Source organism: Polypterus senegalus, chromosome 16 (genome assembly GCF_016835505.1).
Source record: "Polypterus senegalus isolate Bchr_013 chromosome 16, ASM1683550v1, whole genome shotgun sequence".
NCBI classification, from domain to species: Eukaryota; Metazoa; Chordata; class Cladistia; order Polypteriformes; family Polypteridae; genus Polypterus; species Polypterus senegalus.
In genome coordinates, this window is record NC_053169.1 from 17856002 (window position 1) to 17871808 (window position 15807).

The 15807-nt window shown below is 39.2% G+C and overlaps 1 protein-coding gene across 2 annotated transcripts in view; it reads left to right on the forward strand.

Annotated features, from left to right (window-relative positions):
* The window catches only part of nvl (nuclear VCP like), a 63668-nt gene that overhangs the window by 36653 nt on the left and 11208 nt on the right, over positions 1-15807 (forward strand). For both annotated transcript variants that reach the window (XM_039738033.1, XM_039738034.1), the window contains exons 19-21: positions 2112-2218; positions 9359-9435; positions 13100-13194. In XM_039738033.1, coding sequence (XP_039593967.1) covers positions 2112-2218; positions 9359-9435; positions 13100-13194 — 279 coding nt within the window. The remainder of the gene's footprint in view (positions 1-2111; positions 2219-9358; positions 9436-13099; positions 13195-15807) is intronic.

Here is a 15807-nt window from a genome sequence, read left to right on the forward strand (position 1 = left end):
TTATTTCAGTTTCTTTTGTGCCATGTAGTAAGCATTTCATTTTTCTGCTGACAGTTATATTTTTCTGTTCCATTCAGAAATGCACTTCTCTGAATGGTGTAACAGTCTGGGTTGGCTGCAGCTGCCCATATACCTTAAACCCTGGACCATCAGTAGTCATTTACCACAACTAGCCAAGGCAATGAGGACACAAACGGGCAAAAGTACTGTGTTTAAAGTGCTTAGTGCTTTTATTATTGCAGTACTGTATTCAAAATAAGTGCAATGCAGTCCTTCTAATAAATGCATAAATAAATAATCCATAATTAAAACGGTATTCATGGTGAAGGTTAAAATTGGAAATCAATATTCCAAAAAAAAAAAAAAAGGTCAAAGGTAAAAGCACAGTTGGGATCTTTTCAATAAAACCATGAGACTCCATGCACCCTTCCTTATTAATGTCAGTTCTGCTCACCTTCAAGGTCTGCTCCTCAGCAGCAGACACTCCTGCTATGATCCTGCCTTACCTCCTGATTTTTTATCTCTGTCCCTTTTTTCTGCAATAGCCCAGTACATCATTCATCCTCGATTCCCCAGCTTACCCTTCTTGGATCTTCAAGCCCAGCTAATGGCACTTTTCCACTGCATAGTACGGCACAGCACGGTTCAGTACAGCTCACCTTGGTTCGGCTCGGTTTGCATTTCGACTGCAGTTTAGTACCGCTTTAGAGTGGGCGGGATTATTCATGTGTCGTTATAGTTGCGCCTCTACTGCCGTGACACCGTGGAACTTTTACAACAACACGCAGACAACGACAACACTTTAGCTCGACGACGCGCAAGGGTAAGCATCTAAAAAAAGCACATCACTAGCTAACTTGTATCACTGTTGCAAAGCATAAAATGAACTTAACTGTCAGTGTAACATTAAAATGCTGATTCTGTATATTACAGATTTTCCACATTTTGCAAAAAAGTCGCCGCAACAGACCATCTGTTTGGACATTTAACCGTGCTTCAGAGTGGTGGGATGTGATTGTTCCCGGTTTTACAAACACTCAGTGGCTGGAGAACTTTCGAATGTCTGAAGAAACATTCATCCACTTATGCAACAAACTGCGTCCAGCGATGGAGAGACGGGACACAAACTTCCGCGTGTGTGTACCTTTAAAGAAAAGAATAGCCAGTGACGCAGTAATGACGATTTTCTCCGGCCAATCAGTGACCAGCAGGGTTTACATGTCACGTTTTGGTAACGGTTCGGCGCGCTTGTAACCTCGGCTGAGGTGGTACTAAAAAAAGGACCAGGTACTGTTCCCAGTGGAAAACCCCCCAAAAGTGTGCTGAACTGAACCGTGTCGTGCCGTACTATGCAGTGGAAAAGCGCCATAAGAAGACTCCAGCAGCCGTGGTCCCTCTCCCTGCCTCTCACCCCAGCTGCCCCAGGCAGTACCCACTGGGGTCCAAGGAGCCATTCCTGTATTATTCTGCCACCTGACATTGGTCTACCAGGACCCTCACTTCCGCTCTCCCCCAGAATGCTCAGCAGGAGCAACACACCCCTGGAGAGCAAGTACTTCTCGCTCCTCCACGTACCATCAACACCTCTGCCTTCCTTCCACCTCATTTTCTCGTATTCCCAAAGATTAACCAAATTTTTTTTCTCAGTCTGGCCTCAGGCTCCTTTTATCTTATTGCGCAAGTGGATGCTAATGCCTTGATTACACCCCATGGAGCGTCAATGAGAAGACTGGTTGCATCTGCAAATGCATTTGAATTAACCAATTTCTCCATTAAACACACCAGGGATGCCTACAGTATGTTCTTCATCACAAATGGAAACAACTACAAAAGGCATTCTTCTATTTTAAAAAATGTAAGGTGCATTGAGAAAAATACTGCTGCCTGGCTTTAGTAAAGTAAACAAAAGTTAAACCAAGTTGAAAGCTAGTTATAGTTGTAGAAAAAAATCTTCCTTTGTGTTATGTTTACCTCTAGTGTCCAACTTTGAAGAGGAGCATGAACACCACCTGCACATCATTTGGAGGGTGCAGAGGATTGTACCTAACAAGAAATATTATTTACAGTGACCTTTGTGATTAATGTGTTTCTTTCCTTTTTACAAACTTTAGATATTATTGACCCTGCTGTACTTCGGCCAGGTCGCTTAGACAAGTCTTTGTATGTGGGTTTGCCACAACCTCAGGAGCGTTTTGCCATCCTGCAGACAATCACCAAGGTAAGACTGGGGAGCCAAAAATGAAAGTAGTTATAATACATTTAAATAAGACATTTTATAAAAATACAGAAAATAAATAATGAAAATGAAAATAAACACTGATGGTGGATACAAAATATTATAAACATAGCAGAAGTACAGGAAACTAAAAAATCTGAATTAGAAAAAGAAACAACAAATATAAACTAAAATTCTACAAGAAAACAATTAACTGCACAGTTTGATACCCCATATTGGTGCTGGGTGGTATTCTGGTTCATACCGAAAACCGTTTTTTATCTTTGTCATGATATGAATTTTTCTTAAACCGCAACACCGGTTTAAATTGCCTAAACAACTTTCGGAATGTGGCGCAGCAGGAAACTGTTTAAGGGGGACCTTTTTCACTGCTACACCGCTAAACGCATACAACGGAGTAAATGCGTTAGCGGAGGAGTTGTGCGGGGGCTCTTTTTCACTGCTACACTGCTAAACAGGCATGCAATGGAGTACATGTGGTAGTGGAGGTGCTGGAAAAAGGAGTCACGTCTGTTGTCTGGAGATACTTTGGATTTTAAAGGTCGGATTTGGACCATTATGTTCAAATGTGTGAATACTGTTTCTCTACTACTGCATAATATTGCAAGCAAAGTTGTACTTGTTTTATTTTTTCAATACTGTGTAATGTACCTGGGTACTGTGTAATAGTGTGACGACATGTTGACTTTATTCTCGATATTTCCACTTTAATCTTGACGCTTATGACGAGAATAAAGTTGACATGTTGACTTTATTCTCGACATTTCTACTTCATTCTTGCCGTTTGTCAACATTAAAGTTGACATGTTGACTTTATTCTCGTAATTTGTCATTAAAGTAGAACATCGTAAACTAAACTTCATCTTAAAATGAATATTTAATTTTCTAGACTTTTTTTAAACCCCTCATAAGTTATGTAGTATATTAAATGCTTTGCGTTAAGTATTCCCCAAGCCGTGTTAAACACTACGTGCTTCTTAAACTGACTTCCTCTTGCACTAAAAGGAGGCACAGGCAGCACACAGAATATATTTAATTTCATGATATTCCTGCTCCCTGAACATTTAGGATGCTAAGATAAGTACTTGATAAAATTTGCATGATGAAATGCATTAAAGCATGTGTTAATCATGTGGGGGCACGGTGGCGTGGAGGTTGCACTGCTACCTCGCAGCAAAGGGGTCCCCGGGTGTTCTCTGCTTTGAATTTGCATGTTTTCCTGGTGGGTTTACTCCGCGTGCTCAAGTTTAATTTCAAAGTCATGTATGATGTGGGGTTTTGTTACATTATATTGACTCAGCTATGTATGTATTGCTCGTATTCACCCTGTGATGTGCTTGCGCCTCGTTCAGGATTTGCTCTTGCATCGCACACACTGCTTGCTGGGATGGACGCAACCCTGAATGGATGGCATAATTAAACATGTATAACGAAGATTTTTTTAAAGTTCTGAACTCTCCGTGGTCTAAGTTTATAACTAGTTTTAATTTCAAAAAGACGTTTATCGTGTGGTGATTGGTTAGGTGGAGAAAGAAAAAGGAAGGATAGGAACTGGGTGTTTGGTACATCAGACAGAGACAGCACACATGCAATAAAGAAAGGCCGCTCAGAAGAACATCCATTGATTTCCGGGTTTGTGTCTCCGACCACCAGATCACGAACCCAACATTTACACAATATTTAAGTTAAACCTGTGTGATACCCATTTATACATCCAGTTTTTTGAAGCCTTGTCACACCTGCCATAAAGTTCTCTACACTGAACGTACACTTGGGGGACCCCTTACTGCGAGGGAGCAGCACTACCACCACACCACTGTGCATGTTTAATACCTGCTTTTAATGCATTTCATCTTGAAAATTATATCAAGTATTTATCTTAGCATTCTAAATTTTCAGAGAGCAGGAATATCATGAAGTGAATGTATTCTGTGCGGTGATCCCTGCCTGTGCCTCCTCTTAGTGCATAGGAAGTCAGTTTAAGAAACGCATAGCGATTTAAAAACTGGGTCGGGGAACACTTAACACAAAGCATTAACTTATGACGGGGTTTGAGAAAATCTAGTAAATTAAACATTGATTTTAGGATGAAGTTTAGTTTATGACATTCTACTTTAATGAGAAAATAAACTATAAGAATAAAGTGGAAATGTCGACTTTAATCACGACATAAGCGTTAAGATTAAAGTGGAAATGTGGAGAATAAAGTCAACATGCCGACTATATTCTCGACATATAGTTTTTTTTTTTTTTTCTTCACCGTGGCCCTAATACACTTCCGAAGGGCTATACCACAAACAGCATTATAAATACAAGTTGCAGTTTTATTATTTATGTATATAGCTTAGCTTGAAGCATATTAATACAATTTGCTTTAATGATGGTTCATTTGGTAAAGATGTCATCACCAAGTTGCACTTGTTTTATTTTATTTTTATTTGGTGAATAATGTGTAATGCACCTGGGCTTGAAGTCTTGTAGTATTATTACTGGAAGTTGGACTATTATTTATTTTATTGTTATTTTATTAGTTTAAATATTATGCAGTTTAATGATGGTAAAGTTGTTTAAAAAGTCACTTTAACGTGTCAGTGGACAGAGATTGTTAACATTAACAGAAAGTGTAGTTGGTTTACAAAAAATATTCACCATTTATTCCTTTTCTAAGACATGTTCAGTGCAGTACAACTTTTGACAAACACCTCGGAATATTTTGCTAAGTCTAAATGCCTCTTTGGATGGTTGAAAATATGTTGTCAAAATTTTAGCTTAAGTTGTTGCAATTTGTTCAATAAAAAGGTTATATATTTTGATTGCAACAGTCATACAATGTGATTCCTTCTCTTCATTAGTGCCACCCCCTTGAAAAACTATCACTTTATGGGGCCATGCAAACCTGTGTTACAGTTTTTCTCAAATGCTAAAACACATTTCACAAACGTTTCCTCCATGTTCCCCAATGTCTAAACACAGCACCCTTTTCTAAAGCTACATAAACACAACCACACCTTCTCACTTCAAAACTCAAACTTTCACACCAAAAGAGCAGCTCGAAGCTTTCAAAAGTGTAAACACTATACACATCATTACACACTACAGCAAAACAATTGAAAACACAATGCTCAATTTGTGAGAAGGTTCTTTGTTTCATAACTGCCAATGCATATTTTTAGAAACTTTACAGTAACGGATCTTCTTAGATCTCTGCAGAGGATTAGGCATTTAGATTTGTGAGTTTCATATGAAGAGTATAAATCTATAGAAAATTCTGCATGTACACTACTGTAACACAACTCAATGCAAAAACAGAATCTATTGCACACAACAGTACTCTTGAAAACATGATCAGGGTGTGAAGTTTTTTTATTTACTTTATACCACAATCACTGTGCGGCATCATGTCGCTGAGCTGCATCGGGCCACATCACCTCATCCACATCGCAGGCTATATTGTCTCTTGCCAGGCGCCGTGGAATGGCGAATCCATCCTTGGAAAGCCTCCACTGGGATGTCAACACAGGCCAGCTCCATTGCCCTTAGGAGGTTCTCTCTAGTGTATGGTTGTCTCTCATAAACCTTCCATCTCCACGATGAGAAGAACTCCTCTATAGGGTTCAGGAAAGGGGAGTAGGGTGGCAGACAGACGTTTAAAAAGTGGTTACTGTTGGTGGTGAACCTCTCTCTGATTTGGTTTGTTCTGTGGAAGCGGATATTGTCCCACATGATCACATAAATGTGATGTGCGGGCCCAGGATGATGGTGTTGGCGGTCCAGGAGGATGTCTTTTAGCTCCTCTGGGAAGGTGAGGAGACGTTGGGTGTTGTAAGACCCAAAGACAGCATGCCGGTGGACAAGCCCCTCCGAACCCATGGCCGCACAAAGAGTAATATTACCCCCACGTTGGCCAGGAACCTCAGTGATGGCTCTTTGGCCAATGAAGTTACGGCCTCTCTGCCTTCGTTTCTGCAGGTTGAAGCCAGCCTCATCCAGGAAGAGGTACTCGTGAGGTCTGGCCATCGCGTCCAACTGTAATATCCTCTGTGAAAATATGAAAGTGCACAGATGTTCAGAACAACAGTCAATCAGGTAGCACAGTATTGTCCAGAAGTAATGTAGGCCACTGAGCAACACCGTATGACCACTAACTGTACTGTGAACATGGATGTATACTTACTTGCACATACTCGTAATGTAGGTCTTTGTGTCGTGCAGAGTTGCGCTCAAAGGGAACTCTATAGACCTGTTTCATCCGCATCTTTTGGCGCCGGAGAACTCGGTCTATTGTGGCCAAGCTGACATCATCAATGCTCTCAAAGTTGACATTATTGGCAGTGACTTTGTCTCTGATCTCCCGGAGTCTGATGAGGTTGTTCTCACGAACCATATCCACAATGAGGGTTTCTTGTACCGCTGTAAATATGGCAACCCTCCCACCTCTATGTGGCATTCTTTCAACTCTAAAGAAAGAAACATGTGTTGTCAATTGACATGTTTTACAATAGCAACTGATTTGAAACCAATAGACTACTTTCACAGGCTTGTAAAACTGTATTGTGACAAAGAAAGCAATAGAGTACAATACCTGTTGTGTTGTCTGAATGCCCTGATAATGGTGGCTGTTGTGTTGTCTGAATGCCCTGATAATGGTGGCCACGGTGAACCTACTCAGGTTTGGACGGACTCTTAGTCCTGCTTCAGCCATTGTCATGCCATGGACAATGACATGGTCAATGTTGCTCGCATCTCGTCCGTAATGATGGTGCGAGGTTGTCTTGCTCTCCCTCCTGGACCTTCTCCTCTCCCTTGTTGGCCTCCTCCTCTTCCTCGTTGGCCTGCTCCTCTTCCTCGTCTGATTTGAACTCCTCTTCCTGGTTGGCCTGCTCCTCTTCTTCCATGGCCAGCTATTCTCCCTCCTCTGACCCGAATTCTTCTTCCCCTGACTCTGCCTTCATCCATTGTGTTTGTTTGGAATCTTCAGCAAACTGTGCACTCTGAACTTGCTTTATACATGTAGTCACAGCATTAGCAACAAGTGTCTTCAATTTTGAGTCGTTGTGTGTAATGAATGATGCCAGGTGTGTTCATTGTGTTCAAGTATTGTTGACTGTGGCAAGCATTTTGCATCACATGAGCTTTCATTTGAGAATATGAGCAGAGTTCTTTTGCAACTTGTGTTTTAGCAAGGAAAAATGTGTTTAGATTTATGAGAACGGAGGATTGTGTTTTGTGAATTGTGTCTTCATGTGAAATGTGTTTATGATATTGGAAAATGATAGCTAGATTTAGTAAATGTGTTTAGACACCTGGTCATTTGGTTTAGAGGATTGGCTTTTGTGTTTTAGCGTTTCAGAAAAACTGTAATACGTGTGTGCACATTAAAATGTTTTTTGTACAATGCTTATGACAGTGGAATAGGTTATTCTTAGCCAGTCTTCTGCAGTAATTGCAGTGGAAAATGTGGTTAACATCCACTCATGCATGGGGGAAAAAATACCGTAGAATACCGTGAAACTGGAATAATTTTGAAAAATACTGTGATAGAGAATTTTGGTCATACCGCCCAGCACTACCCCATATCATCTTGAGTACTGGACAGAGAAGAAGAACTGGGAGAAAAACTTAGGATTGTCAGTGTTAGTTAAATGCCTGAACAAATGAGTTTAAAAGTTGCCTTTTAAAAGGATGAGTTTAGTCAACTGATACAGTTGAATAATTTATGGGGGGTCGCTCCGAAGTCTCTAAAGCACTACACAGATGAAGGCTTTGGCACTGATTTATTATTCTTTACATCCGTGGAATTGTTCAATTTTAGACAGCTTTTTACACACTTTGATATTCTAAGTCTTCATACTTAAAGATAATGTTCTCAGGGAGCCAAACCTAATCCAGTAGCATTGTTGATTCAAATTGACCTGGTTTTTATTTTATATATTTTGTGTTTTTCATAGCTAAACAACAACACTGTATTGTGTGGGACTCATTTACACTTTCGTCTTTATAGACTTGCAGTACATTTTAGTATGTACAAGAACCAATCCTTACAGTAAACATTTACAGTATACACTTTACAAAACAAGTAAAATTGCATAACAAATTTCTCACCCTTCTTAATCCCGTTCGTTTGGCATAGGGCCAGAGCCTAGCGTAGGAGTATCAGGCACAAGGTAGGAACTAATCGTGTATTGCCTGCCAGTCTATCACTGGGCTCACACGTTAACCATCACACCCTCTCGCACAGGGCACATTTTTAAAGACCTTGGTTAATCTATTATGAAAACTCACACAGATATGGAAGGAATCTGCAGAATCCTTAAAGATAATGACTGGGTATGGAATTCAACTCCAGGACTTCAGATCCTGGTGGCAGCAGTGCTACCCTTTTCCTGACTCTGCAGCCCAAATAAAATTGCAGTATAATTTTCAAAATGTTACAGTAATACCAATATAGAGGGATATGTTGTTTTTTTTTTGTTTTTTTAGTTCCAGAACAGTAAATTAAAATAGAAAAAAATCCTTACAAACTACAGTAGATTAAAAATATAAAGAACGAAAATAAACTGGTCAGTAGTTGGGGCAAAATATATTGCATTGGCAGAATTACAGTAAAGACTGACAACTTTTGAAAATGAAATGCAACACTTGAAGTTCAGAGTGTGAGATTAAAAAGAAGAGAGGGCATCTTGCTTGTTACCATAAATAACGCCCCACAAACCAGCATAGAAAATTAGTGCAATATTGGAGTGCAGCATAGTTAGACCTCTGGGATAAGTAAGCCAATGTCAGAAAACTTTAGACCTGTATTAGCTTATTTTAACAAGATAATTTTCATCTTGATTAAATAATATTTAGTAACCTTAATTAGAACAATTATGATATCTTATTCCTGCCTTGTGCCCTGTGTTGGCTGGGATTGGCTCCAGCAGACCCCCGCGACCCTGTATTCGGATTCAGCGGGTTAGACAATGGATGGATGGATGGATGGATGATATCTTATTTTCATTAAGATAAAGGAAAAGAGGACAAATATAATTTGATTGTATTTATGAGGAACCAGTAATTCAATTGATTTGTTTTCATTTTGAGACACGTTCACTTATTTATTTTATGTCATTTCTTTACAAGTGTGGGAAGAGACCCTTGCTTCAGCCTGATGTTAACCTGAAAGAAATCGCCCATGATGAAAGGTGCACTGGATTCACGTAAGTACAAAAAGATTAAAACTCTCCAAAATGTTTCCAGGGCGAGATCCAACCTGCGAACACTGCAATCGAGCTCCAGCCTCACTGGGTCACATGTTCTGGGCCTGCACCAAATTAACATCATTCTGGACCAAAATTTTAATTACCTCTCAGACAGCATTGGTCTCACAATCCCTCCTAACCCATTAACAGCTGTGTTTGGGGTTCTTCCAGAGGGTCTTAAAGTGGAGAAGGACAAACAAATTGTGATTGCATTCACTGCACTGTTGGCACGCAGACTTATTCTGATAAACTGGAAGAACACAAACTCTCCTCTTTTAAGTCAGTGGGAAACTGATGTGTTATATTATTTAAAATTGGGAAAAATCAAATACTCAGTTAGAGGATCTGTGCAGACTTTTTTCAAAACATGGCAGGATCTAATCAGTAATATTTTGAAATGATTTTATAAAGCACAGAGAATTTGTTGATTTAGGTATTTTTAAAAGCCTTAAATTTTACACCGTTTGGCTTGCTCTCTCTCTCAAGGGTGGGGATCGATCTGTTCTTAGCATAATTCTTTTTTTTTGTAAAAACTTGATTGCTATGTATTGATTGTAATAAAATTAATAAATAAAAATAATAATAAAAAAAAAAGATTAATTCCCCTCGATTCGTATCGGGACAGTGAAAGTCAAAATGCCTTTTTTGTTTATTTTTTTGCTATGCTTACCACAGTGGAGTTGAGATTAGGAAAGATTTATATGAGCAAAGAGATATACAGTGATCTTTTACTTCTAGATATTTGTCAGCCCTTATATCACATCAGTATTAATCTGCTGGAGAGAGCTGCAGTGGCAGGCGGCTGCTCTGGACAGGCCAGTCATGTAAATCTTTACTTGCATGTGGTAATCAACATGCAACATGTTGACAATGTCTGGCATCACAATCCACTGTCTCATCAACTTCTCTAGCATAACCCTGGGCATCTTATTTACATGACCCGACGACCTCATCTGGGTACATTATAACTGCAGACGCAGTGGTTCTGCTCTGTTGTCTTCACATATTGCTGAGCTCACATATGGTGGAGAGTGAGTCCACTTGAATGTAACTTTTTAGCCTTTATATTCCCCATCTCATTTGGTTGGGTGTCCTACCCAGAATAACAGCATTTTTAAATCCTAGCCCTATATTTTGTGTAGTATATCTGTTGGAAATAGTTGCCTTAAAATAAGAAACAATCCTAGTATAGGGTTGATGTTTCTTTGCAAACAATACTCTAAACTGCACCAAGCCACTATAATCACTAAACTCAAAAACCAGAACCTGATTTTTGTATCAGTCAATAGCTGTATTCTGATATCCTGCTAACATCTCAGAGCTGTAGGTAGAAAAGCAAATTTTAGCAGTTAGTCAACCATAAATGACTTCGTACTCACTTTTGTTCAGTCCTCTGCCATTCGGAGGCACCATCAGGAACTATCTTAACACTGCACGTGTTCACTGTAGGACGCTGCAGTTGCTTACACCTCATTATATTGCTTAATCTGTCTCATGTGCTTCTTGGAATCCTTCTTGCTTTTGTTCACAGGGCACAGATTACGTAAAGTAAGGGCACAGTGGGCATGTCGGTTTTGTCAGATTGCATGAAGCATATGTTGTAGGGGCAGCTTGAGAGCAATCGCTTCTGTTTTTCTAAATGTGATGTACTACTCAAGTATTTTTGTATTTGGTAAATACATCCCTTCAGTATGCTTTAGCTATAGTATGTGCTACATCAATACTCTATATCAGTGTTTCTTAAACTATGGATTGTGGATATTTCTGTGATGGGTCACTGTATGACTGTGTGAATTCTTCGGTGAGTTATATGCCACCTGCTATTTCACATACTATTTATTGTGGCAGTATGTGAAACAGCTCTATTGATGTATCACAAAGTGCTTTTGTTTCTGTGGCATGCAAATAGAGTAAGCATTTCCTCTTCCTATCACACAACTTACCAAACAATTTGAGCAAGACTGACGGCAAAGACGTGTATAAGATATACAGTATGGAGAAATGAGGTTACGGCACAGACAAGCTTATGGTGAAGGGACTGTCGAAATGAAAATAATGGGTGTGGGTAAAGGAGATGGCAATTTTCAGGGTGTATTATGAAGTGTGAGTGAATTCAAGTATTGATAATTTACATAGTGCCATAGCAATCTTGAATGCTAAATGCAGTTTCCATGACCATGGCCCATTGCATGTTTGCCTTTACTGCATACATTGAATCTGTATCAGTAACAGAGGTGCAAATAAGATTTTGCATTGTTTAATGTTTCCCTGTTCGTGCAACAAGAAGGAATTCTATGTTAAAAGGATTCAATAAATATCCATCTTCTGGTTCTGTAAAAGGATAAAACTTTGAGACAAGCAATAGACATTCAGCACGCTGTCAGTCAGTAGAATTAAGCCTTTCAAACTGGATTGTTCAATGAAATCTTCAGCAAGATCTATCCCATCTCCCGTCATGTCATGTCATTTTCTATCCTGCTTACAGTGCATCTGGAAAGTATTCACAGTGCATCACTTTTTCCACATTTTGTTATGTTACTGCCTTACCGTTTGTAAGTTGCATCAATTAATTACTTGAATTACTTTCTACTACTTTGATGTAAATGACCAGGTTCAGTTACATTTCATACTGTTTTATTTTTTCTTTCAAAAATCATCACCTCCTTACCCCACATGCCAATAATTTCTTTCTCTCCGTTTTTCTAAAGCTTGCACAGAGCATATCCAGTGGTAGTGATATTCCTTGAGAATCATTCCTGTTTTGAGTAATTGTTTTAGGGTCAAGTCCAATGTGCTGCCTGTCTGATGTCTGCATGTTCTCCCTGTTTCTGCTTGGGTTTCTTCTGGTGCTCCAATTTCCTCCCACATTTCCAAAACATGCAGTTTAGGTGGTTGGTGTCTGTGTGTTCGCACTGTGAAGGTTTAGCTCCTAAGTGAAGAGGTTTTCCTGCCTTGTGCCTGATGCTTCTGGGTTGGTTACAACTTCCCCACAACCCTGCCCTGGAGAAGTGGGTTTATAGAATAGATATATGCAGTATTGTTTTAACAATATGCTAGTTTCGAACTTTTATCTTTTAATAATATTGATATGAGAAATATGCTTGAATAGAAACAAAAAAAAAATGGTTTTAGTATAGTACAGATTTTCTAATTTGGGTTATCAGATTCAGAAATTTAAGAACCTCTGCCTTGTAAGGTTTATCTCAATCTCATGCACCTACCATTGGTTTCAGTTTTATTATATTTATGTGTGTTTTCATTAAATACAATTTGGTTACTGATATGCAACACCGTAGCAAAAAACAAGATCAGCTGTGACAGTCTTGTGTGTTGGTTATAGAAAATTGCTTGAATTTAAAGTTCCTCTGTTTGATAGTTTTTATAAAAATTGTTGAAAATTTACTTTTCATGGCTAATGGCTTCTGGTCTAATATTGAATGTGAAGATGAAGACCGATCTTGCAGTGCTTGTGAAAAATGCCATTACTAGTATTGTTTTCCACACAATGGTATAGCAGAAGTTGAGTTTTTTGGCCAAAGTAATTGGACATCATTGTTTCCCTTTTTTTTTTTTATCCAGAGCCTAACTGTGTGGTGCGTTTTATTGTCCTCTCTTTTTCCAGGGGTGCTGACCTGACCGCTCTTGTTCGTGAGGCTTCCATTAATGCTCTCCGTGGCCAGATAAATCTGACATTTTCAAGTACCAGCATTAGCAGTGGTAAGACTTTCAATTAGTTGGAGTCATTTAAATATTTATAACATTTTTTTTGTTATTTAGTATGTTTTAGACATGTGGTGTGTTTTTTCTTATCTTACTCATTTTGTTTTCATCAGTGTGACGGGGATCAATTGAATTGAGGTTTTGTTATACGCTTACCTTCAAAGAAATGCATAGAATGTGTTCATCTGCATCTGCTGCCTCCTTCCATAGGATCTTTGGGCCCATTTTGAAAAAATTTCATGCGAGATTAAAATTTGAAGTTTGTCATATGTGTACAGTGCATTGAAATTCTAACTTGCATGTCGCTGTCAAACTCGAATATGAACCTAGTTTTGTAAAACTTAACTTATTTATATGGAATGTTATTTGATTTTAATAAAATAAAAAAAAATACAAACACTAGATAATAAATACAACATGATACATTTAAATACAGTACATATAAAAAACAGACAATCGTGATGAGTAGCCACTGATGCTGTGAACAATAGCCTGACAACCTATGGAGTAACATTGCCCTAGATTTTAATTATATTAACATTAATGGTCCAGAATGGAGAGAAAATTGGCCATGCAGGAAGACTGATGTCTTCAGAGATGCCCTTTGTAAGGTGTCTTTGCATTTTATGCAACGTGACAGTAATATTCTTTAATGACTTCATCATTCTCTGTAATGCTTTGTGGTCCTGAGCTGAGCAGACGCCATTACCAGGATGTTATACAGCCAAGTCAGGTTGCAATCCGGTGTGCATCTGTAGAAGTTGGTGAAAATCTTGGACTTTCCTCAATGGCAGTAAAGGTGCTGGTGAACCTTCTTGAGATCTGTTGTGCCCCTATTTAAGTCATTCCCCTCTGATGTATACATTTTGTTTTTTATTTTTCTAAAAATAACAAGAAGGGTTTGTCATTATTCTGGTCTGAAAGGCCGGATTTTTCATTTTTGTCACCCCTGCTCCTCCTTCATCAGAGCTGTCGATTATTTTGCTAAGGATTCTTTCAGCTTTGTGCTGTATTCCTCTTCACTTTATCAGCATGTCCAGCTGCATTAGGTGCCAGGCAGTGTCACTCGATGAGCAGAAATTGCTAAAGCAGCTGCTTTAAGACTGGCTACTCTGTTACAGTGATATTATTCTGAAAGTCTCCCTAATGGATTTGAGTGCCTGTCTCCTTTGAGGTACTCAGTCAGCCATGATAACAGCTATGATAAGATATGCCTGCTACAAGTGTCATTTATTATAGCTAAGGCACTAAGATTTTACTTCCTTCTTCTTGTACAAATTTTGATTAACCATTATAAACCATAACATACACTGAAGTCTTTTTTCACAGCCTACTTATATATTCAGTTCTGCTTTGTTAACTTCTGCAATGCAACCAAAAGGCTTATCATATTTCACTTTGGTGCATTAATTGCGGTGTTTCAGAGACAAAGTGCACCACCCAACTTCCATCAGTTTGTTGAACTATTGTTGACGTTCAGAAGATATTCTTATTGGCAGCACCTCAAGGCATGGTTAGGCAGCATTGGTCTTGGAGGGCCACAGTGGCTGCAGGTTTTTGTTCAAACGTAATGATTCTGATGAAGTACTTATTGCTCAAGTGACATTTGAATGCCTCCTTTTAGTGGTTTCGCTTGTCAAGGTTCCCCACCTTTATTTCAGTCTTAAATGGCTGCATTCACTGGTTTTAATGGTGCCTTATTAGCAATAAGACGCAAATGAAGAAGGAGCCAGCAGTTCCCCATCTAACTTGCTTCTGTTTACACCTGTGTGGATTCGTCATTGACTCTTTTTGGTTTAATAAAACACTTAATCATTTGGTGATATCCCTGGAATGAAAAAAAAGCTACGATATAAGAACCTTGCATGGCAGACCAACAAGCCATAACATTAAATAAGGTCTGAGATTGGCAAGGATTGGTTTCTAATTAAGCAATCGGGTTGGAACAAAAACCTGCAGCCACTATAGCCCTCCAGGACCGATGTTACCCACCCCTGCCTTAAGGCCATGTCATATTAGACATCTCATCCAGAGAATTTTCAGTTGCAGCCTTCATTTACATAATGTTAGCGAGTTGGAGGCAATCCGTGGCGCACTCTCGTGCAGGCCAGTCACACAGTGTGACGTGCCCAGTGATTCACTCCAACTGTTTTGTGACTCGCATCAACAAAATCAACATCTTTAGTCGTAGAGGCTTGCTCCGTGTACATGCGAGCTGCCAGCTAGTGAATGCTCATGCGGAAGTACAATGCATGTAATACAGCAATGAGGAACATGGAATGTGGCTGTGTTGGACCCACGTGGCTTGTGTTTACGTACCATGAAGAAATCGAATTAATTTGAGGCTGAATTTGCTCTATCCATTAACCCTTCATACACAGGTGGTTTTGTCAGGAACACGTTACTGGCCGTCATGAAAAGGAGGCAAACGTGACTCTGCTTAAAGATTGCCACAGAGTCGCAAAATTTAACATGCCCAGTAATTTTCATTTATGTAAACTGATATGATCCTGTGACAAGATCAGCAATCTGGAATAGGCAAGTCCTTCATGAGGCTAGCAGTCGTATAATGTGAAATTGATATGAAACATGTTTTGTATGAAAGCTACT